This window comes from Vairimorpha necatrix, chromosome 4 (genome assembly GCF_036630325.1).
Source record: "Vairimorpha necatrix chromosome 4, complete sequence".
Classification (NCBI taxonomy): domain Eukaryota; kingdom Fungi; phylum Microsporidia; family Nosematidae; genus Vairimorpha; species Vairimorpha necatrix.
The window spans coordinates 589,152-616,174 of NC_088819.1; the positions used below are offsets into that span (position 1 = coordinate 589,152).

The 27,023-nt window shown below is 28.6% G+C and overlaps 13 protein-coding genes across 13 annotated transcripts; 6 read left to right on the plus strand and 7 right to left on the minus strand.

The window, feature by feature from the left end:
• Positions 1–78: 78 nt before the first annotated feature.
• VNE69_04130 (putative translocation protein SEC66) lies at positions 79–549 on the plus strand (the record flags this gene model as incomplete). Its single annotated transcript, XM_065473377.1, has 1 exon — positions 79–549. One exon carries the CDS (start codon positions 79–81, stop codon positions 547–549), a length of 471 nt encoding a protein of 156 aa, XP_065329449.1.
• Positions 550–746: 197 nt separating this feature from the next.
• Positions 747–974, minus strand: VNE69_04131 (homeobox domain-containing protein 11; the record flags this gene model as incomplete). The annotated part of the gene is made up of 1 exon (XM_065473378.1): positions 747–974. One exon carries the CDS (start codon positions 972–974, stop codon positions 747–749), a length of 228 nt encoding a protein of 75 aa, XP_065329450.1.
• A 191-nt stretch (positions 975–1,165) lies between these two features.
• On the plus strand, positions 1,166–2,566 carry VNE69_04132 (signal recognition particle 54 kDa (SRP54); the record flags this gene model as incomplete). Its single annotated transcript, XM_065473379.1, has 1 exon — positions 1,166–2,566. One exon carries the CDS (start codon positions 1,166–1,168, stop codon positions 2,564–2,566), a length of 1,401 nt encoding a protein of 466 aa, XP_065329451.1.
• A 505-nt stretch (positions 2,567–3,071) lies between these two features.
• VNE69_04133 (uncharacterized protein) lies at positions 3,072–3,641 on the minus strand (the record flags this gene model as incomplete). The annotated part of the gene is made up of 1 exon (XM_065473380.1): positions 3,072–3,641. One exon carries the CDS (start codon positions 3,639–3,641, stop codon positions 3,072–3,074), a length of 570 nt encoding a protein of 189 aa, XP_065329452.1.
• A 36-nt stretch (positions 3,642–3,677) lies between these two features.
• On the plus strand, positions 3,678–4,469 carry VNE69_04134 (60S acidic ribosomal protein P0 (RLA0); the record flags this gene model as incomplete). Its single annotated transcript, XM_065473381.1, has 1 exon — positions 3,678–4,469. The coding sequence occupies one exon, from the start codon at positions 3,678–3,680 to the stop codon at positions 4,467–4,469; it is 792 nt and encodes a 263-aa protein (XP_065329453.1).
• Positions 4,470–8,923: 4,454 nt separating this feature from the next.
• On the minus strand, positions 8,924–9,946 carry VNE69_04135 (WD40 repeat domain-containing protein; the record flags this gene model as incomplete). The annotated part of the gene is made up of 1 exon (XM_065473382.1): positions 8,924–9,946. The coding sequence occupies one exon, from the start codon at positions 9,944–9,946 to the stop codon at positions 8,924–8,926; it is 1,023 nt and encodes a 340-aa protein (XP_065329454.1).
• Positions 9,947–10,239: 293 nt separating this feature from the next.
• VNE69_04136 (myosin heavy chain) lies at positions 10,240–14,994 on the minus strand (the record flags this gene model as incomplete). The annotated part of the gene is made up of 1 exon (XM_065473383.1): positions 10,240–14,994. One exon carries the CDS (start codon positions 14,992–14,994, stop codon positions 10,240–10,242), a length of 4,755 nt encoding a protein of 1,584 aa, XP_065329455.1.
• A 257-nt stretch (positions 14,995–15,251) lies between these two features.
• VNE69_04137 (transcription initiation factor TFIID subunit 12 (TAF12)) lies at positions 15,252–15,557 on the plus strand (the record flags this gene model as incomplete). Its single annotated transcript, XM_065473384.1, has 1 exon — positions 15,252–15,557. One exon carries the CDS (start codon positions 15,252–15,254, stop codon positions 15,555–15,557), a length of 306 nt encoding a protein of 101 aa, XP_065329456.1.
• A 1,095-nt stretch (positions 15,558–16,652) lies between these two features.
• VNE69_04138 (uncharacterized protein) lies at positions 16,653–17,048 on the minus strand (the record flags this gene model as incomplete). The annotated part of the gene is made up of 1 exon (XM_065473385.1): positions 16,653–17,048. The coding sequence occupies one exon, from the start codon at positions 17,046–17,048 to the stop codon at positions 16,653–16,655; it is 396 nt and encodes a 131-aa protein (XP_065329457.1).
• Positions 17,049–17,081: 33 nt separating this feature from the next.
• VNE69_04139 (uncharacterized protein) lies at positions 17,082–22,113 on the plus strand (the record flags this gene model as incomplete). The annotated part of the gene is made up of 3 exons (XM_065473386.1): positions 17,082–17,183; positions 21,213–21,470; positions 21,841–22,113. 3 exons carry the CDS (start codon positions 17,082–17,084, stop codon positions 22,111–22,113), a joined length of 633 nt encoding a protein of 210 aa, XP_065329458.1.
• Positions 22,114–22,185: 72 nt separating this feature from the next.
• On the minus strand, positions 22,186–23,061 carry VNE69_04140 (DNA-directed RNA polymerase I subunit (RPA49); the record flags this gene model as incomplete). The annotated part of the gene is made up of 1 exon (XM_065473387.1): positions 22,186–23,061. The coding sequence occupies one exon, from the start codon at positions 23,059–23,061 to the stop codon at positions 22,186–22,188; it is 876 nt and encodes a 291-aa protein (XP_065329459.1).
• Positions 23,062–23,204: 143 nt separating this feature from the next.
• VNE69_04141 (uncharacterized protein) lies at positions 23,205–23,903 on the plus strand (the record flags this gene model as incomplete). Its single annotated transcript, XM_065473388.1, has 1 exon — positions 23,205–23,903. The coding sequence occupies one exon, from the start codon at positions 23,205–23,207 to the stop codon at positions 23,901–23,903; it is 699 nt and encodes a 232-aa protein (XP_065329460.1).
• A 177-nt stretch (positions 23,904–24,080) lies between these two features.
• On the minus strand, positions 24,081–26,303 carry VNE69_04142 (DNA topoisomerase 3; the record flags this gene model as incomplete). Its single annotated transcript, XM_065473389.1, has 1 exon — positions 24,081–26,303. The coding sequence occupies one exon, from the start codon at positions 26,301–26,303 to the stop codon at positions 24,081–24,083; it is 2,223 nt and encodes a 740-aa protein (XP_065329461.1).
• Positions 26,304–27,023: the final 720 nt, after the last annotated feature.

Sequence of the window (27,023 nt, forward strand, 5' to 3'; positions counted from 1 at the left end):
GTCTTAAGATCTAATATTATGTCTCATAGATAAACATATCTATATTGAAAATATTATAGTTTTTTTCTGTACCCCTAAATGATCCTTCTCTTGACTATAATTCTGAGTATCACTTTGATCTCCTTCTCCATACTGAGGAGATCTACAGTAAAAGGATCTTCCTCCTCCTCAGTGCACATGGTCACATACTATGACTCACTCTTCCTCAATAATAAACAGAAGAGCTTTGACTTACTTCTCTTGTGGTACAGAGATCTCAAGTCTAGACTCTTGACCATAGAGAAAGAGAAGGAAGTAGTCGACCCCCTGTACAGTAAGAGACTGGTGAGTGAAGAGATGTATAACAGAATAAATGAAGACATAAAGAACATGAACACGGAGAGGATGATCATCGAGCAGGAAGCCCAGGCATATAACAGGAATATCTTCAAGGAATGTAAAGTGAGACCAGTAGAGAATAAAAACTACAAGATAATTGAAGATATTCACTTTAACAAGAAAAGGGAAGCACTTGAATCAAATCTAAGGGAGAGACTTCTAATAAAATGACATGTTTAACTAATCATACAATATCTTACATATATAATATCATCTAATTATTCTTATATATTGATATATCATAAATATATATAATATATCATACATTATCTTACATAAATAATATATCTTACATATATATATCATATCTTACATATATGTATCATCTAAGTCATTCTTTATATTTATATCTTATTATTTTCCTCTTTTTATAACCTCTCTCTTGATCTTTTATTCTGAAACCATATCTTTATATTCTTAATGGGAATCTTAGTCATAATATTTAACTCAAATTTCTCATGTTTATTTGGATATGGATTATTATAGTATGCTCTATTTAACATATCTATCTGATACTTATTCATACGGAGTCTACCTCTCTTAGTATCACTGATGTAATATTTCATGATTGTCTTCTCTTGATCTATAAACTTCATAACCCCTGTGATGAAAGAAATTTACAAAATACTCAGATCTCCTTTAAAATAAGCCAATAAGGAAAGTCCCCTTTTTCTTATCTAATAAAGGAGTAAATAGTACTACAATAAAATTATACTATTTCAAATATATACTTGAGAGATATTTAGAAGAATATATTCTATACACATTTTTTTTTGTTACCCCTAAAATGATCACGGATTTAGGGAAATCTATCACTGCTTCATTGAGCAGATTATTCACTACAAATATAACAGAAGACTCTATAAAAAACATCATAGACGACATTTGTACATCACTAATACACTCTAATGTAAACCAGAAATATGTCCAGAAAATCAAGGAGAACTTATATAAGAAGATACTAGAGAAGAACATACAAGGATTTAACAAGCAGAAAGTAGTAGAGACTGCTGTATTCGAGGAACTAGTATCTTTGATAGACCCGAAAATAAAGCCCTTTGAGATCATAAAAGGGAAAAGTAATGTGGTGGTATTTGTAGGGCTCCAAGGAGCAGGAAAGACGACATCTATTTGTAAATATGCGAACTACTACAAGAAAAAAGGACTGAAAGTGGGACTTGTCTGTGCGGATACCTTCAGGGCTGGTGCATTTGAACAAATAAAACAAAATGCACTAAAAATCAAAGTGCCCTTCTATGGGAATGACGAGGCTGATCCAGTAGTAGTCGCCCTAGAAGGAGTGAGTAGATTTAAAAAAGAAGACTTTGATCTCATCTGTGTAGATACAAGTGGAAGGCACACCCAAGAAAAAGATCTCTTTGTGGAGATGACTGATATAATAAATGCCGTAGTACCAGACAATATTGTATTCGTCATGGACGCGGGTATTGGTCAATCTTCAGAAGATCAGGCACTGGGCTTTAAGAATTCAGTGAATGTAGGGTCAATCATAATTACTAAGATCGATGGTACAACTAAGGCAGGAGGAGCCATCTCTTCCGTGGCGGTTACTCAATGTCCTATCCTTTTTGTGGGTACGGGGGAAAATATGGAGGACTTTGAGATCTTCGAGCCTAAAGGCTTTGTAGGGAGAATGTTGGGAATGGGAGATCTACATGGTCTTTCTAAAAAGATATCTGATCTGAAAATAGATGAGAAGGAATTAATGAATAAATTCCAAAAGGGAACATTTACACTTAATGATTTCTCTGTACAGTTTAAACAATTACTCAGTCTTGGGCCTATGAGTAAATTATTAGAAATGCTTCCTGGTGGAGGTGGATTTCAAATGCCTGATGAGAAGAGGTTTAAAAAACTCATTTGTATTCTTGACTCATTTAGTAAATCAGAATTAGATTCTGATGGAACAGTAATAGAGAAAGAAAGATCAAGAATCTTAAGGATAGCCAAGGGATCTGCTTCTGCGCCCCAAGAAGTCATGGAGTTACTAGTACAATTTAAGAATATGTCTAATATGATGAAGAAATTCGCCAATGTACCAGGATATGGGGATCTAATAGGGAAAGATCCCAATACACTGAGTGAATCTCAGAAGGCCAAGTTTAAGCAACAAGCCAAAGGGTTGTTGCCCAAAGATATGCTTGATACTATGAGTAGATTTCTTTAAATAATAAATTCCTAGCTTTCATTAATATAATATCTTTCATTTATACATTATCTTTCATTAATACAATATCTATCTAGTGCATGCTCTTGTTCTATATTAATATACTATCTGAATATCATTATTCGATTTCTAATTTTAGTCTATACAATATTATTATAAAACTATCTTATACATTATATAGAAGTACTATCTTTAATATTATATAGAAGTACTTTCTTTGATTAGAACATTGCAATGCGTGTATTAGATATATACTTTATATTGCACATTATGCTTAATATTGCATAATATGCTTAATATCGCATAACATTAGATATATAATAATATTGCATAACATAGATATATAGTAATATTGCATAATATTAAATATATAATAATATTGTATAATTTTTTCTCTCCTTTAAAATTCCTTATTAATGCATATTTTTTTTTATTTATACTTTTAAAAATGAGTTTGTTTGTTTTTACAAAACTTTAAATTTATTTTAGCATAAATTTTATTTTTTTACATATCCTGACTATTACTAGTCGACACAGCAGCCAATTCCAAACTTTTTCTAAACACGGTACTCCAAACCTCTTCCAAAAATATATAACTTTCTTCTCCTTTCATTATTATCTCCGCTATTTTATTCCTCAAATTATAATACAAGACATCAAGTTTGATTTTCTGTTTTATTATATTTTTTATTATAAGTTTACTGTCTTCATCAGAACAAGTTCTATATTTTTCAATATATTCTTGTATCTTCAGTAAGTTTATTTTACTAAGGTCTAAATATTCGAAATTTATTTCTCTTAATTTTCTACATTCTAGACAGTCTTTTATGTATAAATCTTCTTTTAGATTATTTATTTCGTTTATTTTATTTATTCCTACAGAACTGTAGAAGGCGTCTTCTATGTCTAGATTTTCGTTGACTAGTTTTAGTTCGAAATTTTTCAAGATTTTTTCTGCTGACAAATTGTCGATTTTGTAGTAGTAATCACGTTTATTCCATAGTTTTCTTGGATCATTTATTATATTTACTTCAGATTTGTTTATTGATTCACTACTTTCTTCATTTTCAAACATGGGGCTTTTTTTAATTTTTCTTTTTTTTATCCCCCAATGACCGTCAAGGAATCAAAAGTAAGAAAACAAAATACTTACGAAAAAGCCAAGGAATGTTTTAAAACATTTAACAAGTTTGCTTTAGTTTCCATGGACAATATTGTTTCCAATCAACTTAAAGAAATGAAGAGAGCATGGGGTTCTTCTTCCGTATTCCTTACTGGTAAGAATACGGCTATAAGACGAGCTCTTAAAGAACTTAATAAAGAAGAAATGCTTGACAAAGTCAAAGGAAATATTTCCTTAGTATTTTTCAAGGATGATGTCAAGAAGATTAAAGAAGTTATAGACGAGTTTGAGAGAGGAAGTGTGGCCAAAGTAGGAGACGTTTCTCAGAGTGATGTTTGGATTAAAGCTCATGTCACAGGAATGACTTCTGATAAGACGGGGTATTTCCAGACACTAGGAATTCCTACTAAAATTACTAAGGGTAAAATCGAGATTATGCAAGATTTCTTAGTTTTGAATGCTGGGGACAAAGTTGGACCAAGTCAGGCCAATTTACTGGCTCTGATTAATATTAAGCCTTTTAGATATAAAATGAAGATATTTAGTATTTATGAAGATGGAGAATTCTACTGTCCATCTCTTATTGATGTATCTGAAGAAGATATTAAAGGAATTTATAGTCAAGCTATTAGAGACGTGGCTATGTTCAGTCTTGGTAGTGAGATCATCACTCAAGCAAGTGTTCCTTATGAAATTAGTAAGGCATTTAGAAGTGTACTGAATTTTGGATTTGGAGCAGAAATTAAGATTAATGATTCGCCATTACCAATGGTCTATTAAATTATTCTTTACTTAATATTTAAAACAGCGTAGAATGGCTTTTATTATTTGTAATCAACTTTGTGTCTAATTAATTTAATATGTTAAAAATTTGTAAGCCTTAGATTATAATATTATTCTGAGATATCGCATATGAAGATATATTATAAAACTAGCTACTTTTATGTTATATTTTTACATATCATCATATATATAAAAGAATTTTAGTTTAAAATATTTACTCATAATCTTCCTTGATTTTGTGTGTAAGTCTGCTCGCATTAAGCAACGAAAAAAAATATAAAAAATTATTATGATATTAAAACAATGTCGACACGAAAGTCTGCTTCTTTAATTTTATATGAATTTTGAGTAAAATGATCGTTTAAAAACTTATGAGATCTACAATTTTATTAAAATTACGTAAGAGGTTTCAATGCCTAAATTAAATAGAAGCAACAAGTCGTTTACATTTTTAAAGTTGTCGCGCTCAACTGGATCCATGATCGAAATTTTGTAGTCGATGTGACAAATTTCAAAATATATTAAGATTTTCGATGAAAAAAAATCTTTGGATTTTAAAAAACATTACAGTGTCAACTTATTCTAATAAAAATGTACCTGCCTGATCAAACTCTGATTGATTGTACAATGTCCTAGTTTTTAATACATGGATCTTTGTTCTTAAATTTTCATCGTATTATGAAGTTTAATCTATAAGTTTAAAGGGACCTCTTCATTGTTATTTGCCTTCTCATCTAGTGTGCTTAATCTTCACGCACTTCCTTCTTTTTTAGATATGACACATAATTATTCGGAATTAAATATGTAAAATACTATTAATATGTATATGTTTTACTCAATAATACACATATTTAACTAATTTATCGTGTAATGGTCAGAGGTATTAGAAAAAATTTAAAAAAAAAAAAATTCTTTTCTCAAATCTAAAAAAAGAGACTTTTTTACTTAAATAATAAGTTTATACGTTTTTAGTGTTCATTGCAAATGCTTAACTACACAGTACAGCCACTAATTTCCATAGAAGAAACTTTTATTTTATAAAGCTCTTCAAATATGTATCAGGCTCATCATTGCTTTACATAGTAAAAATTCCAAGGCCATTTTATTAACTCTTTACGCTTATCGACTTTTGTTAAGAATTTGATGTATAATAGCGTTGCTGGTGTCAATTAATTACAATTCCGACATCTAAAGTTGCCGAGTTAGATAATTTTGGCTTGTATGTCTAGGATAAAAAGACATTTGCATGTTTCTTTTCGTCTCCACCATGAATAGTTCTTTTAAGCATGTGAATTATTTATTTTTTTAGTATGTTCGGCTTATTTTATTGTAGTTTAATTTCTCAGTGTAACATAATGTCGACTCATATTTCAACTGATCATTATAAATGCAATTCTAGACTGAGTTATCTTAGATCTTTCAGTGTGGCATATTTCAGATCTGACATTGTCTGTAGATGCAAGATGCTTACGTCTCATCTGATCGTGTGCATGTATAAATTCCCTTACATGCCAGAATGATCTTCTGTCGTTGTAATTTATGGGTGTGTGTGCATTCTGTCTGTTTTAAAGCTCACAAAGATTGACTTTGTAATTGGTTATACATTTTTTTTATAGCCATGTAGCCGCCCGGTTTATACAACATTAAGATCTTCTCATTTTAAATGGCTTACATTTGTTTTATTCGCTGTAACTGCTGTAAGATAAGCTTTCATTTATCTTTCAAGCGTGATGTTGCAAATTATTTATACATTTTTCACACTGTGTAGATTTGCATAGGTGTTTATCAAAGTCCTTAATTGCATTGCATTGGTTCTTAAAAATTCTCTTTTCCATTTTTACAAATCTAGGTAGGATTATTTCATTTATATACAGTCTAATTTTATAAAAATTATTGTATTCGTTATACATATCTGTTCATCTTAAAAATTTTCCTTTTCGACTTCCTACTAAAAAGTCTCATAATGAGATTTTTACCATTTTTTCTCTACATGTGTTTCTTCATATATTATTTTATGCGTTTTTATTAATATGTTTGTTATACTCAACTACTATTATACAATACCCGCTTTTTTGCCTCTCTAGTGTGATTTTATCTTGCTATACAAATGATTGCTGAAAAGATAATTCATTTTTGGACTAAGTTTTCAAATCATTGTCTTTTAAACCCTTGTATATTTATTCTATTATATGTTTAAATTATTAAATTTCTATGTTTATGACATCATTGGATCCGTTGAATGATTAAAATTACTATTATCTTTTACATTATACAATCGAGCTTAAGGTCGAATGACTGTTTTGTTACTTAAAAAATCAATATAATTTATTATAAGATTTATTTTAAGATAGGTTAGTACAAGACATCTTTTAAGCTAATTCAACATAATTGTATGGGAATACGTCAATTGTGAAATAATTGAGACAAGGATCAGTGTGAGTCAGTTGCGATTTTGATGAACTTATTGACTTATAAAAAATCTGGCTGGTGCACTAGGCAATTTCCACGTCAATTTCAACATTAGACGAAGTAAAACAAGAAGTAATAAATAAATTAGGCCGGAATAAAAAGTGGGTTATGTGTCCAAAAAATCTAGGACAGCTTATTCTCGAGCTAAAGAGACGTTTATGTGTCGCAAGTGATAGAAGAGGCCCTTGTGTTAAAACGATGATTTTATTCACAGCTAGTTCAACCATGTTCGATACAATTTGCTAAATTTAGGTCGTTATAGTATCATGTCCGAATTTCTATAGTGCCATAAAAAATTTAAATTTTCTATGCCCTTAATGGTGAGAAAAGAAAGAGCCCCAATAACTACTATATTGGAAAAAAACGTTTCGAATTAGCGAAAAACGATTCATAGCAGAAATATCGAATATAGTTGATTTACATCGTAAAACCGTTGCATCTTATTAAGAAAATAGCACAATCAACTTGTTGGGCTACTCCGCGTTTGGTATAAGCGAAATACAAGGGAACACAGACAATGTTATTAAAAACATAGTTTATTGTGCAAACGATAAGGATCTACAAAAAAATTATATTGAGTTAAATACACGAACAGGTGCAAATTTGAACATATCTTAAATAACAAAAAAAAAATCTGTATAACAAGAAAACCACTCTCTGTAATTCCCGTATACAAAAATAAAAAGTGTATCTTTGCCTCTGAAATTAGTAGGTACTTATTCGAACTTCTAGTTTTTCTTATGAAACTGTGTCTAACGCTGTACTACACGAAGTCACGTACATCCAGAGAAAAAAATTATCTAAAGCCTATAATAATGTGCCATCAAATCGTTAACAAAACATCAGCTGCATGTGCGTAATTACAATAAATGAATTATTGGCATTTGAGTTCAAACGTGGAGCGTATAACTCTGAGAGTTTTATGAACTTTGTGGAGAATAACTTTTCTATGTTCTTTTGGAATAATCCTGGTACAGTTCTTACAATAAAGTTGCTAGTTTTCATCATTTGAGAGAAGTTAATACTTGTATAATCTAGGCATTAATCATAAATTTCTGCCTCTTTATTCTCCACAATTAAATCCCATCGAAAAATTCTTTTAAATGCTCAGGCAAAATTTTCCACTTTTCATTATTCAGAAAGTTAATCGAACCAAGTATTTATAATTTTTTAGGTTTAAATATAGCAGTGAGTGTCCCGGGGTTTATAAGAATATGATAGGCTGGCAAGAGCGAGAGAAGACTTTAGTTTATAAACTTCAAATCTATTTTGAAATTTCAAATTAATTTATTAACATACATTTAAACATGGCACTAAGAAATTAAACATCGCACTAGAAATTCAGACATGGCACTAGAAATTCAAACATAAAAATATAACGATTTAGACCCCTGTATTTACATTTGAGTTTCAACGTGTATCGTACAATTCTAAAAGATGGCTTCGCTTTTTTTTATTTATGTTCTTTTGAATTAGCCCAGAAATTTTCCTTTTCATAAACAATGCTAGTCCGTACACGACTCATATAGTTCCGAAATCTCATTTTTAAAATTAAATCCTCTTAAAAATTTTCGTTCTACAAATTGCGTAATTAATCTAGTCCTGTAATGTTTTGAGTTTAGATTATAATTAAAAGTGTTCTGAATTTTTACACAAATATTAAGGTCATCAAACATAAAAAGTGCTTGTTAAATGCATCTAAATGCTTTAACAAGCTTCTTTTTTTATTGTTAATCATTTTAAGTGCTACATAAAAACATGGACCACGACACATTATCTCGAAATAATGTCCAATCTATACTATACAAGAGATTAGATATATAAATACTAAAGTAGATATATAAGGACTTAGTTCCCAATATCTAATCATCCCTCCCATTACTTATAAGTATAAATCAATGTTCCGTGTTTTTATGCTATATTTTTTTTAAGGTTAACTTTATTTTATTACTTTATTAATATTTTGTTTGTTTTTTGTTAATTTATTTATATTCCTCTATTTTTAGTATATCCATTCCTTTAAGTCCTCCCACATAGAATGTTTCTCTATCATAAGTCATATCGAATATTGTCTCCACTCTGCTCTCATACATTTGTACTGTTCCATCTTGCCTTATGTCGCACATTCCTACATATCCACAAGTAGTACTAAAATATATTGTGTATTTGTCGCTTATAAGTTTATTAATTCCTTCTGATATTATTTTATATTTATAAGTTATCATATTCATTTTAGTGTTGATTATTAGTAAGTAGTCGCAGTATCCTCCTACTATGAAATATCCTTCTGTGTAGATTACTGTCTCTGGTTGGCCTTCTATAAGAAATCTGTTTATTAAAGTATTAGATTTGTAGATTAAGATATTTGTAGTAGTACAAATACAGAATATTTCTGTGTTTGGGATCATTGAGAAGACGATGCCTTCTTTTATGTTTATTTTGTAGTCTAAGAAGCCTGTGTCAATATTGTGGATTAATAGAGACTGGTCGCTTAAAGAGTAAATCTTATTATTGTAAGAATATATTTCCAGTATCTCCGAGGAATGGCCCATGTAGACTTGAATATCAAAAGAGATAAAGACTTTATCAGTAATTATATTATTATTTTCATCTCTATATACATTAGTATTTCTATTAGTATTATTATAATTAATATTAGTATTATAATTTATACTTATCTTATATATTGATCCAGTACATGTTCCAAGTACTAATAAGTCATTAATCATCTTAACACATGATATCTCTTCATTAATCTCTGTGCTCTCACTAATAGACCCTTCAATATTAGTGACTAATACTGTCCCATCTATCAGACATATGACCAATAAATCATCTCTGATAAATTTAGAGAAGATCACTGAGTCACTGAGGCCTTCTACTACTAAAAGAATGGACTTGGAGACAGTGTCATAGACTGTGCACTTCTGGTCATTGCCACCGTATAGAAACAAAGAAGATGAGAAATCTACGGAGTAAATTTCTTCTACTAAGTCATTATTCATGGGTCAAAAAAATCAAAAAAAAATTTGAACAAACAAAATCGGAATAAATTAATATAAAAAAAGCAAAATACAAAAAGATCAGCATTGTATTTAATCATGATAGAAAATTTAGCATTGTATTTAATCTGCTTGCATTATATTTATATATGCATAATAAAAAGTTTTGCATCATATTTAATCTGCTTAAATTATATTTATGAAATAGTAGATTTGCATAAATAAAATGCAAACATGATTAAATAAAATTCTTTTATATATATGATAATATTAGAGTAAACTATATTGCTTTTTTATTATTTCTTCTTTTTTATACTCAAACTTATATTCTTTAAGAAATCTATCATTTCTTTACTATCAGAAATATCTCGCTCCATCTGCTGACTCTTAATACTCAACATATTATTATCTTTTAATAAATTGAAATTCTCATTTCTCATATCCTCAATATTCTTCTTTAATTCTTTATTTTCATTTTTAAATTTATCAAAGTGCATCTGGAACATCTTCTCTTTATTTTTTATATTTTTAATTTCTTTCTCTAAAATAATCTTCTTTCTTTCTAAATCTTGTATTTTAATCAGATGATTCGGATTATAATCAATATTTATAGGCTCAATCTTCATATTATTCTTCTTTAATTCTTCATATTCTGAACATAATAATTCATATTTATTATATTCTAATGATAATTTAGTCTCTAAATCTCCCAATTTAGATTTTAAATTTGAAATTTCTTTATCTTTAGAATCTGAATATTCTCTAAGTCTCTGCTCGTAGGCCTGAGTGGCCTTTTTAAGATTAGTCAAATATTTCTCTGATTCCTGAGATATTTCTACTTGAGATTTCTTTATCTTCTCATATTTATTATTATAAATCTCAATAATATTATCTTTCTCTGCTACTTCTGACTCTAATCTACTTATATTTACTGCATAATTCTCATTGATACTTGAGATATCCGCCATTTTATTATTTATATCTTGATATTTCTCCTGTAAATTATTGTATTCTTTATCAATTCTCTGTAAATTCATATTTAATTTCTGATTTTCTTTCTCTTTCTCTAGTAGATTATTCTTTAATATTATCATCTCTTGAGAAAGCGCATTAATCCTGGATTTCTGATCATATAAAATCTTAAAATACGATGTATTAAATCCTTCTATTAATAAATTTACATTCTTAATAATTTTCTCTATTTCTTCAGTATCAGGTACATAAATATTCTTAAAAGATCGACAAGATGAATCACAGGAAGCGCATTTACAAATACAAGATTCGTCAGTAGAACAAATACACTTAGATAAGTCATTTATAATACTCTGAAGATTATGATTCTGACTTTCATATTCTAAAATCTTCTGTTCTAAATCTCGTCTTAATTTCTTTTCTTTATCTAAAATCAAGTAAAGCTTCTCTAGTGTGGAATCTTCAGAAGATTCTGAAGAAGCCTTTAAATCATCAAGCTCTTTTTTCATTATAAAATTCTCATTTGTAAGTCTCTGGACTTGTTTCTTAAGATTCTTCTTTTCTAATTCAAATTTCCTTTGTCCTTCAAAGAATTCATCCATTCTAGCTTGTGTCAAAGAATCATTTTTCTCTCTAATATCATCAATCTCTCTCCTTAACAAATTATTAGAATTAATATAAAATTCTAATTTCTCTTTAAGCTTGTTTATAATTTTCTCTGAATGGAAATTCGACTTCTCTACTCTTTCAAATTTCTCATGTGAATTTTCTAATTCTAAAATTTGATCTTCTAGATTTTTAATCTTTTTTAAATTTATATTATTGTCTGACTTTAGTAAATTAAAGTCAGACTTTAAACTTTTATTTTCTTCAAAAATCTTTCTAAATTCTGAAATTTGATCTTCTAAATCTTTTTCTAATTTTAAATTATTTTTCTCTAAATTTTCATTCTCAAAAATCAGATCATTTTTCTCTTCTTTAAGTTTTTTAAGATTATTATTACTGGTTTCTAAATTAGACTGGGAAATCTTAAGGTTGTCATTTAAATCTTCATTTTTTACAGTAATTTCTTTGAGCTCCTGCATTTTATTTTGTAGATCCTTCGTGTTCATGTTGTTTTCTTTTAATAGGACTTTATTTTCTTCTTTTAGATTATTTAATAATTTCTGGAGATTTCTTAATTCTTCATTCGCATTTTGTAGCCTGTTATTTTCTAGGTCTTCTATTTTCCCTTCAAGATTTATTCTTGTATTTCTTTCTTTTTCTAAATTCTGTATCAATTCAGATTTTTCATTATTGTGATCTTTTAATAAAACCTTGATTTTATTTTTCAAATCTTCTTTTTCTTTTTCAATTTCTTTGGCTTCATTACGAATTCCTTGTATTAATTCACTATTTTCTAAAATATGAATTTTCTCAATTTCTAATTCTTTGTTGATTTTCTCATTTTCTTGATTTATCTGGATATTTTTACTATTTAAAGCTTCGTATTTCTTTTTTATTTCTTCTAAATTTTCATTGAGTTTGTTGATAATTTTGTCTTTTTCTTTCAATTCGTTGTCTCTCATTTTAACATCTAAAAGTGGTTTAATTTTCAGGTATACTTTCCACCAGTTCCATTTTTGTAAGTCTATGCATATTTTCGCATTTTTCTTTACAATTTTTATGGCTTTATTTCTGTGTTCATTTAATGTTTCTTTTAGATTTTCTAGTTTGATTCTTGCCAGTTCTTGTATTTTCTTCATGATTTCACTTATTTTTATGTCTCTTAAATTTTCTATATCTGCCAGTATTCCTTGTCTAAAGAATATTTTAGTGATACCAAATTTGTAAGATCCTTCTGACAAATTTATATTTTTTAATATTTCCTGAGAATATTCCTTATTATTGTAAGATAGTGGAGATATATTTATATTCTCCACATTATTATTTTCAGATACTGAAATATCATTTCTTAATATTTTATATCTTTCATTAAATTCATTATATGACATCCTACTAGGATACCCCTGTCTACTTATTCTTATTCCTTCTAATACTCCATTACATTTGAGTTGTTCCAAGATCAATTTATTTTCTAATAAATTTGGAAGTTTCTTAAGATTGGGAATTATACATCTTACGAAATGTGGATTAGTTTTCGATAAAGTGTTCATTAATGAATTTAACTGTTCTTTATGTTTTTGACCCACTGTCCTAAAAAATCCTCTTTTTATATTTTTATCTACAAAACTCAAGTTACTGACATTAATATTTGCCGATTTATTTATCAGTTCATTAATATTTTCGAAATTTGGGTCTTTGTTTTTTGTAATCCAATTATTTACTAAATATTCTACATTTCCAGCGTAATGTTCTAAAATGAATCCATCCTTGAAATACACACTCTTAAATTTACTATTTTTTATGGTGCTGTTCAACTTATTAAGGAATGTTTCGTCTGATGCCTTAGGCATGACACATTCTTCATCTAAATAACTTAATATTCCTATAGGATTACTTTTCTCTATTAAATCGATAGTAGGTTGTAAATCTAAGCCGAAATCTATAAAATTCCATTCTATGTTTTCTTTCTTATAAATGTCTTGTTCTAAAATGAACATGTGATGATTAAAAAATTGTTGTAATTTCTCATTAGTGTAATTTATACACAATTGTTCAAAACCATTTTCTTGAAATATTTCGAATCCTGCAATGTCTAAAACTCCAATGAAGTTTGTACTTTGAGAAGTGCCTAATTTGTTATTTAATTCATTAATTATTTGATCAAACATTTTATCATATAAAATCTTGGCCAATGCGTCAATTATACTGTAAACTTGTTCTGTTGATCTACTCTGAACAATAAACTCTTTTCCTGCTTTAATTACAGGATAAAGTAGACTGTTTATAAATTGAGAAGAGGGTATTTCTAATAATTTACAAATTTTATCTACAACTTCTAAATTTTCTATTTCTGTTTTCCCATTCCTCTCAATTATTTTAATATTTCCCAAGTGTAACACGGCCGCGACAATTTTATAATAAAAAATTTCCACCTCTTCAGAAATATTTAAATTTCTAAAGGCTTCTCTTAATTTTGAAAATTCAATTGTATCATCAATACCTTCTATATTTCTAGTCCCCTTTAGAAATCTAAAATTCTCAGTGACCTCGTCAATAAACAACGTCTTCCTAAGATCTTTGTCATTACATTTTAATATTTGATAAAAAATGTGATAATTTCTTTCGTCTTGATTTTGGTAAGTTATTCTACTTTTCTCTAGTAAATATTTTTCTATAAAAGCCCCACAAATATTTCCACCGTTAAATTTTATCTGTATAAATTTTCCAAATCTACTTGAATTGTCATTTTTAATAGTTTTAGCATTACCAAATGCTTCTAAGATTGGATTTGACATGATAATTTTCTTATCAATTGTCGCTTCTATTGAAATATTATTTTTGTATTCATTGCTTCTCAATCCAATATTGTTCCTTGACTCATTTTTTAAAATGTGACTATATCCTGCTATTGATGATAAAAATTCTATGACTTTTTTAGTGTTTTCTGTTTTTCCTGCTCCACTTTCTCCCGTAATCAAAATAGACTGATTTTCTTTATTATTCAGCATATTATTATATGCTTCATTTGCTACTCCATAAATATGCGGCTCAACTTCATTTTTCTTATTCATTGAATATTTCTTAATAAACTTTTCATTATAAATTTTCAGATCTCTGTACGGATTTACTGATAATAAAAACAATCCTGAATAAGTATAAATCAAATTATTTTGATACCTTGAAATTAGATTATGTAAAACACTCGGTTCATTCAAATAACTCAGTGATCCTAAATCATCAACTAGATCAAATTTAGGTGGATTCATTTTTGACACTTCGCTTTCTTTACAAGTGATGATTTCATTATTTACTTCTACAAAAATTTTATCATTTTCTTCTTTTATGATGTGCCCGACTACATAACATTTCTCTTTGTCTGTTACCCAGATCCATTTCTTGTCTATATTTTTGTAATCAGTGCTTTTGTTTTTTTCAGATAAATTTAGAACTTCTTCTTTTTTTTCTGTTTTCATGCCCTAGAAAAAAAAATTTATTTAAATAGTTTGCATAAAATAAAAAACAACAAACTGATAAATTTGACTTTTTATAGAATTAAATAACATTTTATTTTGAGTCATAAATTTACATTATTATTTTTTTAAGTCATTTGTTCATTACAAATTTACAATTTTATTTATGTCATTTGTTTAAATTACTAATTTGTTGTGTCATTTGTTTATAGACTTTGTTTATTTATTTTGTGTGTTTATTAATTTTTTTACCCCATTTTATGAACATTGAAAATCATTTTATTGATGCCAAAAAACTTTTAAAACTTACTAATAAAAGAATGGAGAAAGATGTCATTAAAAATGTTCAACTTCTCAGTGAGAAGTTTATTCTTGATATTATAAATAGAGCTTCTATGTTGTGTAGACATAAAGGGAAGTCTGTGCTTGATACGAGTGAAGTATCATTTGTAGTTGAAAAAGACTTTGACTATAGTTTTGGGACTAGGGAAATTATGAACATGAACCCGCAGCCCAGTAATGAGCATATTGAAAAAATGGCAGAATTAAGTAGACAAAATAAATAATTTTTATAGTAGTCGAACATGTCAAATATTCACTAAATTATATATTGAGATTTGACACTCGAGTGCTTAAGCTTTAATTGTCTTTTAATATCTAGATTTGAGCTAATAAAATTGCACGAAATTTTATTATTTACTAATGCAGCAATATGGGGTTTGATCTATTTATTAATTTATTTTTTAGAAATTTGATCATCAATAAATAAAGCATTAATTTATAATTCGCATATAATAAATATTTCTAGTATATTTTTTATTTATGCATTATCAAGTTTGTTTGTTTGCTTTACACGTCATAAAAAAGCTTAAATATCCTAAAAAATGCATGAATATTAAAGAAATTGAAAATTTGTTTTCTTTCATATTTAATAAGATGAAGGTACAAAGTATATTAGGCCTTTGTAGTGCCTTATTGAGACTTAAGTATCTCATCTTTGAGATTTGTCTATATAATTCGAATTTTATGATTACGTATATTAGTCTTGTATTCTTTAGGTCCTCCATTAAAATTTATCAATAAAAAGTACATGACTTCTATTAATGAATATATAATGATCGATGCATAAACTTAAAAAAGGATATGTGAACTGTGATTCCCCATCTGCCAGAGAAGATGGTTTAAACTTAGAACATTTATTATTTCTTTTGATCTTAATGGGTATGATTTTCTTTTATGTTTAAGTGCGAAGATATTGCACATAAGAAGCCTACAAACATATTACAGGAGAATATTTATAGAATAGTATAGTCCGGCCAATCTTAAGACCACTGGAGATCTGTCCCTTGACATAATATTAGAGGAGTATGTGTAGTGAGCATATCCCGTAAAAAAGAATATTTTAAATTTGATTATTTCATTGTAGTTTATTATATTACACTACTTTAAATTTACACTGTCCAGTAACTCGTTGGTATTTGTCTTGTTATGTGACAGTAGACTTGAACATGTGTTATGATTTTGTTTACTTACAAGATTATTATTTAGGTTGTGTAATATTTTAAATAAGATATATTTTTAAAGATATAAAGATGATCTTTCTACAGTCGTTTTTATGCCTCTATACACATTATATTTTATAGTGTTTTATTTTCGTGCTATCATATTTCCTCATCTTCTTCCTCATTTGGGAATATTACTACTTCATCATTCTGTGCCTCTAAATGTGGTAAGAAGTCGTTTTTGTTTATTTTGTTCTCTATCTTTATATCATTCTTTATCTCTTTAAAGATGATTTCTCCCCTTTCTCTTATTATATTATAATATTTTACTATCTTCCTCTTCTTATTTATATACACCAGATTGTTTCTTATTTCTACTATCTCATTGAAATACCATTTGATTTTTCTCAGATCTGGTGATTCCTCATGTATACAATACACTACATGTGGATCCAGATCATGTACATTACTAATATCTTGTACTTCTTTAGTTCTGAATATTTGTTCACTTATAATATTCCCTGGTATCTCGTATTTGTCGATTACTAATTTCATGGTCTTAAAAATTTTTAATTCTTTTACCCTCAAATGGCCAAGAAGAAGAACGGGACTCTCGCTAATAAAAATTATAAAGATCATAGGAATGGAATTAAGAGACAGAAGATTGGGAAATTATTAGAATTACCAGGAGTAAATCAGAAATTTCTAAGAAATATGAAATATGCTAGGGAAGGCTTAAAAAGCTCTAATGAATAAACATTTACTTATATTTACATTTTATCATTTTGTTTTATATTGTATAGATTTATAATGTATTTATATTATATTTGTTTTTAATATGTTGTAGATTTATAATGGATATATATTATATTAGTTTTTTTACTGTCGTAGGAGCTCTTGGGATCCCACATGTTTGACATTTCTTAATATTAAAAACTTTTATATTTTACCCCCAAGCAACATGGAGAGAAAGAAGATAACAATAAATAAACAATTAAATATCGACGTGGCGACGATAGCAAAAGCTATTAGTGATTTCAGTGGAGATAGAGGAGAGGACATTGAGATGTGGCTAAAGGAAGGGAACATTTTGTCACGGGCTGCAGAATTATCAGAGAACGCTATTTTGGGGTTGATCATGTCAGGCTGCAGACCTGCACTGACGATACGGCTTCCAGTTAAACAATAATAATTGGACCTGTCAAACATCTCGAAGTAGTGTAAACAAACATTGAACATTTGACATGCACAAACTAAAAGTAGGAAAAGTGCATGTCACATGAAGTACTACTACTTTAGTAGAACTTTGGTTTCTTGTTTGTTTGTTTACATCTCAAAGAGTTTGACAGTTAATCTAATTAACTATTTAAACGGAATTTACCCCTAACCCACAATTCCGATGAGCAACAAAAAGATAACAACTCAAATAAATATGTTAACTTAGACTCACCCTCTTCTACTTCGGATCAGGCTACATGCCGGATCACAGATCATATTTAAACTGACTGGAATTGCCCAAACGTACTTAATATCTCTGACAAATGGGAACATTGCCAATATCACCTTGACAAGTTTAATAATGAATTTAAAAAACGGTTTGGTAATCAAACTAACACAGACGAGATTCTTGGTCGTTTTCTAGCCATCAAAACGGTTTATTTATACGAAGAATATGTAGTACTGCTTAAAGAAGCTACCACATTGTTTGAAAGAGAATGCATATCACAAAAATCACTAATAAGGAAGACTATTTTAAAGTCACCGCAGATACTTAAAACCTTGTTATATCAATACTCATGTTGCGCTTTAGATTGGAATCATTTTGTCCAACAAGCGGAGGAGGCGGCTTGGATGACTTTTCCCGAGAGAATCAATAATAGAATAGCATCTACTGGAGCAAAGACGGTTTATCAGAAAAGATCAAAGACTCGGAAGACTCAAGGAAAAGGGCTTTTCTGCATTATTTACAAGCAGGGAAGTCACACAACAGAGATTTGATACGTTGTTAAGCAATTAGAAGAAAAAGGATGGAAGAAAGGAAAATCGGCTAATGTGTTGGAAGAAATAAACAACGAAGAAAGAGGCATTGACGAAGACAATAAAGACTTTAACATCTACTCATCGAATTCACTTAGTTTCAAAAAAAATCCTTTCTTTATATATTCTACTCTTTTAAAGGCCGCTCCTCATCTGACACTCATTGATACAGGAGCCGATATTCTACTGATAAACATTAACCAGATATCAGATAAAAATAAGATAACATCTACAAGTGCGAAAATTAGATCAGCCTCGGGCTCTTTCATCAATATAATAGGTGAAATTAAGGACCTTAGATTAAGAGTGTTCGATCTAGAAATTATTTACTCACCATTGGTTTGTAAAGGACTAAATGACTATTCTATCCTCGGAACTGATGTTATAATAAAATATCTACGCTTAGTTCAAAAAATTGTAAGAAATTTCTTACCTTCAACAAGAATAAATAGTATTCCGTCGGAGCCGGAGACTAGTGCAGAAACTAAAACATATTTTACAGAAGGAAATATTAGATCTAACACTAGTCATATAAGTGAGAATATGGGCCAACCAATCACTTCAGAAATTCGTCCCAAAGAGAACGAAATAATTACTAAATTTTCAGGATGCTTTGGAGAAACCATAGCACCAGAACCCATCAAAGGGGCAACATTACACTTTATAGACACAGGAGATCATCCTCCTTAAACCAAAAGAACCATAGAATCCCTATACATTATGAACAAGAAATTGGCGAAGACATTCAAAAGAATTTACAATTATGAGTTTTAAGAAAATCTAATGGCCCATGGTGTTCAGAACTCGTTCCGGTTCAAAAGCCCGATAAATCGTTAAGACTATGCATTGACTTCCGAGCTCTAAACAAAATAACGATAAGAGACAAATATCCACTTCCTCGAATTGATGAAATATAAGACAGATTAGCTGAAGTAAGGACATTTTCTACCCTAGATGCAACATCTGGGTACTACCAGATAGGCATGAACGAATCAGATAAACAGAAAACGGCATTTGCATGGAAGGGCGGACTATATGAATACAACAAAATGCCTTTCGGGTTATGTAATGCCCCCGCTACATTCTAAAGAGCTATGGATAGACTAATCGGAAATCCGTGCAACGACTTTGTTATTCCCTATCTAGACGATATAATCATTTTCTCAAAGAATGAAAAGGAACACGGAAAACATCTTTTATTTGTGTTAGATAAATTAAAGGAAACAGGTATAGTTTTAAAGAAACCAAAATGCATATTTTTCGAGACGAGATTAAAATACTAGGGAGTATTATTTCAAGGGGTTACTTAAAACCCGACCCTAAAAAGATTGAGACAATCCAAAAATACCCCTTTCCAGAGAACCTTAAAAGCTTACGGTCATTCTTGGGGTTAGTGAATTACTGCCGCGAATATGTAGCATCTTATGCCGAGTTAACAGGGCCATTTTTTAACCTTCACAAGGGAGAAACAAAAAATAGTGTAAAAAGAGTACACTGGTCAGAAGATTTACAGATAAAGTTTTCCAAGCTAAAGCAAGCCCTTGCAGGCGAAATAAAATTGAAACAACCAGACTTTAAGAAAAAATTTATCTTAATCACTGATGCTTCTGAAATTGGAATTGGTGCTGTCCTTGCACAAACTGACGATAATGGTGTAGAGGAAGCGATCTCATTATATAGTAAAAGATTCGATAATTGCCAAATGAACTATTCAGTTACAGACAAAGAACTTCTGGCTGTAGTTAAAGGCATTAATAACTATAGACATTACCTCTTAGGTAAAGAATTTACATTAAGAACGGACCATAAAGCACTTACATATTTATGGGAGTCAAAAAATCCTACAAGCAGGATCCTAAGATGGTCAATGATGTTACAAGAATATAAATTTGACATTGAATATATAAAGGGCGAGGACAATATTGCGGACGGCTGTAGTAGAATATTTAGCAATGAAATAAGAATTTCTAGTATCACTAAAGACTTTTCGAGAGAAGAAAAGGAAAAGATACTTAAAGCCTATCACATTGAAACGGGACATGGATCCATCAATAACATGGAATTTACAATCAAGGGAAAATACTATTATGAAGAAATTTATAAAGATATCGAAAAGATGGTCTCAGAGTGTGTTATTTGCTTGAAATCTGCAAAGAAAATAAGAAACATAAAACATAGGGTGATCGAAACTAGCAATCACAACGAGCTTTGGGAAGTTGACTTGATAGACCGAATTCCATACAATAACGCCAATCATTTTATCTTAGTAGCGTTCGACCATTACAGCAAATGGATAGAGACAAAACATTTAAAAAACAAGGAAGCTGAAACCATTAGAGACACTATTGAAGAAATAATAATTAAGAAACATGGTACACCGAAAACAATTTTCTCGGATTGCGGACTAGAGTTTAAGAACAAGCAAATAAATGATCATAAAGTTAAATATGTGTTTGAATGGAAATACTCATCACCCGAACACCATAATACATTAGGATGTGTTGAGAGAGTAAACCAGACACTTTGGATCAATATAAAAAACTTACCAACTACGGAGAACCCTCTTGGAGAAGTGCATTAGAAAAAGCAACGCTCGCCGCGAATATATCCTTTAATAGGGCTATAGGAACTTCCCCATTCATTTTTAAATATGCAAGATCTCCTGAATTTGAGATTGATAAGATTTTTGAAAGGAATCCTATAAAATTCTTAAGAACATCTCTGACTAAGAAAAGGAATGAAAATTTTACGAAGTATAGAAAAAGTATAGAAAAGGGGACTATAACAGCTCCATCAAATTTTTCCATTGGAGATAAAGTTTTAATATACAGAGAAAGCAAAAATAATAAAATGGAAGCTAATTGGTTGCCGGGTTATGAAATAACGGATAGAATTTTACCAGACAAGTTTATGGCTAAAATTAAAAAAAGTCTAATTAGAGTAAATAAGGCTCATATTAAACACGATCTTTCTTTTGGGGGGAGGAGAAGGCGTAGGAGCTCTTGGGATCCTACATGTTTGACATTTTTTAATATTTAAAATTTTTATATTTTCCTCCAAGCAACATGGAAAGAAAGGAGATAACAATAAATAAACAATTAAATATCGACATTTACCATATAGGTTTATATTATATTTGTTTTTTTACATTTTAAATTTAAATTACATAATGTTTAAAATTATATATATTTATATATATATATTTTGTTAGAATGATACATATATTCTTTGATTTGTTGTGCCCCTTTTTAAAAGGGGTACTTTTTTATTTAAATTAATTTTTTTTTAATTAAAAATCATGTCAGTCGAGTTTAAAGATGCCAGTGCTACTAAAATGGGGAATCTTATGAGTGACAGTACAGAAGTAGTGGATGTGAATGATGTAATTAAGTATGTAGAGAAATTTGATTATTCTAAAAGGACGAATCTTGTCCCATTTGTCATTTATATGGACGCTGATTTTAATAAGGTCATCCAGACGGAGAAGAAGAAGACGGCTGTGGTTCTTTTACTTAAAATAACTTTAGTATTTATATTGATTATGATAGTATTATATTTTATAACAAAACTTATTGGTAAATAAATGAAAAATAAAATAAAATATTAGTATTATATACTATAAGATAAATAATTATATAATAGATAATGTTTATTTTTATATGAATCTTGTGGTTACTTCTATTGGTCTATTCACTAATTTAATCTCATCTGTCATCTTATTATATACACACCCAAGTATCTTGAAATAATCTAATACTGTCTCAATCTTCTGATTGAAACTTGGAACACTCGCCAATTTCACTTTCCCATTTTCAATTTGTAAAATGAGAATATAAATCTTAATTATAATTTTATCTCTAAATAATTTCGGGAGTCTTCTGTTCTCAATTTCATTGAGAAACAAAGGAGTCAGAGAAATGTAAGGAGAAAATTCAAAGACATCCTCCGTGACAAATTTGAAATTTAGTAGTCTAAGCAGAGCATCAAGTAATAAAATCTTGATTTTATTACTTGGGCTCCCATCATAGAATCTCTTAGTAATTTCTAATAACTCCAAGTCTTCTATTTTTAAATTCTTAAAAGATTCTAAAATGTCTTCACTGAACATGTCCAGTAAATTAAAAGCTTCTAGTAAATTTGTACTGCTCTGAGTCTTAGGCAAGATCAGAGATTTATTGTCAAATCTCTTGACAGGGTTTTTTAAATATCCATCAGTCTGAGATACTTTAAGTTTATCTTGATCTTTTTTACTACCAAATGTCTTGATTAAATCTATCCTGTCATAATCTTCTTGTTTTATTCCTGACTCGTAGACGACTTCGCATTCTATGATTTTGGCCTCTTGGATATTTTCAAGATTTAAAATGTCTGAATCTTGAGATTCAATAATAAAGAAATTACAGTCCATTGGTTTTTCTGTTCCATTTATTTGGATATTGTCTATTTGTTCAATGAAGTAAATTGAGTCGTCTTTTTCTTTGAAATTTATATTTATTTTATCTTTAAGATTGAAATTTGTAAGGATGTACATTTGGGGTAAATAAAAATTCTTTTATATATATGATGATATTGTAATTAATAATTTATAAGTGGTATTTGTTTTATTTACAATTTATAAAATTAATAAATTTTATTTTTTTTTAAAATGTTTTTGTTGCCCTTCACTTGGAAATTATGGATTTTGAAAATTTCGAGAGTAAAATTCTGAAAGATTTTACTAATAAAATGTTAAATAAACAAGAAATCGAACAAATTTGTAAAAAAGCCATAGATCTGAAAATTATAGATTCTTCTGATATTCAAATAGAAGAAATTCCTGAAAATACAACAGAAAACATATTAAAAATTATAAGAAGATGTAGAAATTTATATTTAAATACTTCTATAAATGATAAATCATTTATAAGTACGAAATATCATTCACCGATATCTAGGGATCATACAATAAATAAAGATCCCACAATATATAAAGATTCAAATTTAATTAGAGATCCCACAATATATAAAGATCCAAATTTAATTAAAGATTCAAATTTTATTAGTGATAATATTGTAAATAGCCCATTTTATAATCAAAAAAGAGATTTTTTAAATTCTAAATTTGAGTCGCCTTTGGTGACTAAAAATCAGAATATAGAAAATCCATTTACAAATGACAACGATTTAATGTCATTTTGTGAAGATCTGAGGACTAAAACTAAATCAATAAAAAAAAATCAAAAAGGAAAAACTATAAAACTAATAAATGAAGTTATTGATAATTTTGTACAATATAAAATACGGAAGAAAAAGAGTAATAAATATGTGTATAGTATGATAATATGTGGAGTGTGTATAATTACATATATAATTTATAAACCAGTCCCTATATAAAAAAGAAATAAAAAAAATTTAAATGAATTTAATATGAAATAAAAAATTTACATTTTTTTATTGTAAAATTTTTTGAATGAATTTAATATGAAATAAAAATTTTATATAATGATTTAATATGAAATAAAAATTTTATATAATGATTTAATATGAAATAAAAATTTTACATTTTTTTTCTCATTCCGTTTTTGATTCAGCCCATTTGAAAAAATTACACGGTTTATAAGATTTTTTACATTTAAAAAATTTTCTATTTTTGTTATTTTCTGTAAAAGACATCAAAATCTTAGGCGCGAAATTACATTTACACTTGATTTCTTCAGTAAAATAAAAATTACATTTTACTGGGATACTGCCGCATTTGTATTTTATTACATTTTCCATTGGGGAATATTGACAAGGCTGTCTACAGAGGCAGAATTTAATGTCATCTTTATTTGAGAATTTTGAAGATTCAGGATTTTTATTTGGGGCTTTATTTTCTTTGTCATACGCTTTTTTATTGTCATTATCTTTTTTTAAATCTTTTTTTTTTAAATCTTTTTTATTAGCGTTGCCTTTTTTATTATCATTATCTTTTTTATTATCAGTAAATCCTTCATTGTTATTATCAGATCTTTTGTCTAAAATGATATTCTCTTTGTTCAAATTATCTTCTACTATCTGTTTTAATTTATCAATTTGGCCACTTAAAGTAGAATATAAATTGGAATAAAGTAATACTTCTTTTTTTAATACAGAATTCTTACTAGTTTGTCCATTACAAATATTCTCAAGACTCATTTCTAAATCTTTCCTTAGAAATGGCTTACTAAATGATAAATTTAATTCATTATACCCTTTAATCAGACCTATTCCAAGTTTCTCTGGTATTATAAAATTATTCACTTTGGTCGCATACAATCTTTCTTGTATTTTTTGTATGTGTTCGTGGATTGTGGCGTCTGTTCCTATTCCATTATTATCCATAAGTGTAATCAAATCTGACTCTGTTAAAAATGACGGAGGTGTAGTCTTCCCCGTTATAATATTAAAATCATAGTTAAAAATTTCTTTGTTGATTTCATATTCGCCAATCTCTTTGTTATTCCATTTATCAAACGTGTAAATATCCAGAAAATTTCTTTCTGTTACTTTTAAACCTTTAATATAAAAAATTTCTTTGTCTATAATTAATTCGTAATAAGTCTCAAGACCCTTTGCGTCATCACATAAACCTCCGAGAAATCGTCTTACTATGAAATTATAAATCGATTTGTCGAGTCCCGACAAATCATTACCTCCTTTTAGTGGGTAAATGGGCGAATGAGCCATGTCATTATTTTTACCCGACCTAGGTAATTTCATATTTTCTTTAATAAAATCCACAACCTCAGAATATTCATTGTCAGTCGCGATTTTATGAAGAATTTCTCTAAAATTAAACTTTTTATCAAAAGAATCTGTCTCTGTTCTCGGATACGAAATATATCCTTTGTTATACAAAGACTCAGCAATGGACATTAATTTATGAGAAGAAATTTTAAAAATCGAAGAACATAATTTCTGGAACTCGACAGTCCTCAAAGGAAAAGGTTTGAGTTTTGTAACATTTTTTACTTCTTTTTTTACTACAACAGGAACTTTGTCTGATAACATTCTGTGGAACAAAGTGACACAATTTTTATCAAAAATTTCACCTCTTTTCCAAGACCAAATGTCATTTTTAGTTTTCAATTCTAAAGAATAAAACGTTTCTTCTTTAAACTTTTCAATTTGTAAATATCTTTCAACAACAAATCCCAAAGTTGGTATTTGACAAGGTCCAAAACTAATAACCCGTTTACTACTAAATAAATTTTTCAAAGCCAATGTTTGTAAAATTGTAAATGATGACCCTATTCTAAGATCCATTTCCATACGACAATCTACAGCATCAGCTTCTTTAATATTAATATCTACCAAGTTATTTAAAGCATTTATTATATCATTTCTTATAATTCCACTAAACCTAGCTCTTTTAATTTCTATATTCTTTTTAGCTTTTATAATATTTGATATTTGTAAAGCGATATGTTCACCTTCTCTGTCACAGTCAGTCCAAATAATCACTTTATCGGATTTTAGAGCTTGTTCTTCGATATTTTTTTTTAAGTCTAAAAATTCTTCCTGGACATTTTTTATTATTGGTTCGTAAAAAAGAGTTTTTGGGTCTATTGATTCCCAAATGTATTTTTGGTGGAAATTTATACTGTAAATGTGGCCTAAAACACTTGTAAAAATGAAGTTGTCGTCGTTATATTTGAAAAAATTATTTGGGCAATATTTGTGCCTACCGCGTTGTGTGCTAATATTTTGAGATAAAATTTTGGAAATTGATTTGGCTACTGAAGGCTTTTCTGCAATGTTTAAGATTAACATCTAATAGGGTGAAAAAAATAGTCCCAAAGAAATATTTTTAGAATTATTATGTGGGAGAAGAAATTTAAAAAAAAACAAGGGTATGCATAAAAAAGCAAAAATGTATCGAATGAAATTATACAACTAAGGACAAAATGCATATCGCAAATTAACAAAGCAAATGTTTGGCATGAAATTATTGTTAGAGGATTTTGACTAATGCATAAAAATTAACATTGATTTAAGTGAACAACCCAAAGCAACTTTAAATGCAGACTAACTTAAAACATTATTAGACAACATTGTGATACCAAAAAACGACAGTGAAACATAAAAAGAGCTTCAAGCATCAAGTTTAAAAATAAAGAAAATATAATAAATTTTGAACATGATAACAATGAATATGTACACCCAAGCTGTGCCGATGTTCATTTAAAAAACGAGGCTTGAAATTCAAACATTTAAATTCTGCGTATTATTGTGTACCACATATTTATCTGATAAGCTCTTTAGAAAAGGCTTTCAAGGAACGAAGAACTAGTACAAGCACTAAAGCCAGACAAACGAAAAATTATCATAACATTTAATATTTGCTTATATTAGTATATAAACGGGAATTGGCGGCAAAGGACCATACTTCTTACTTTGTTTTAAATTATACAACTATGTATAACATCTTAATAATATTAATATCTTATGAAAGCATTCTAAACTATGATTTTAAGGCTACTGATACTACAA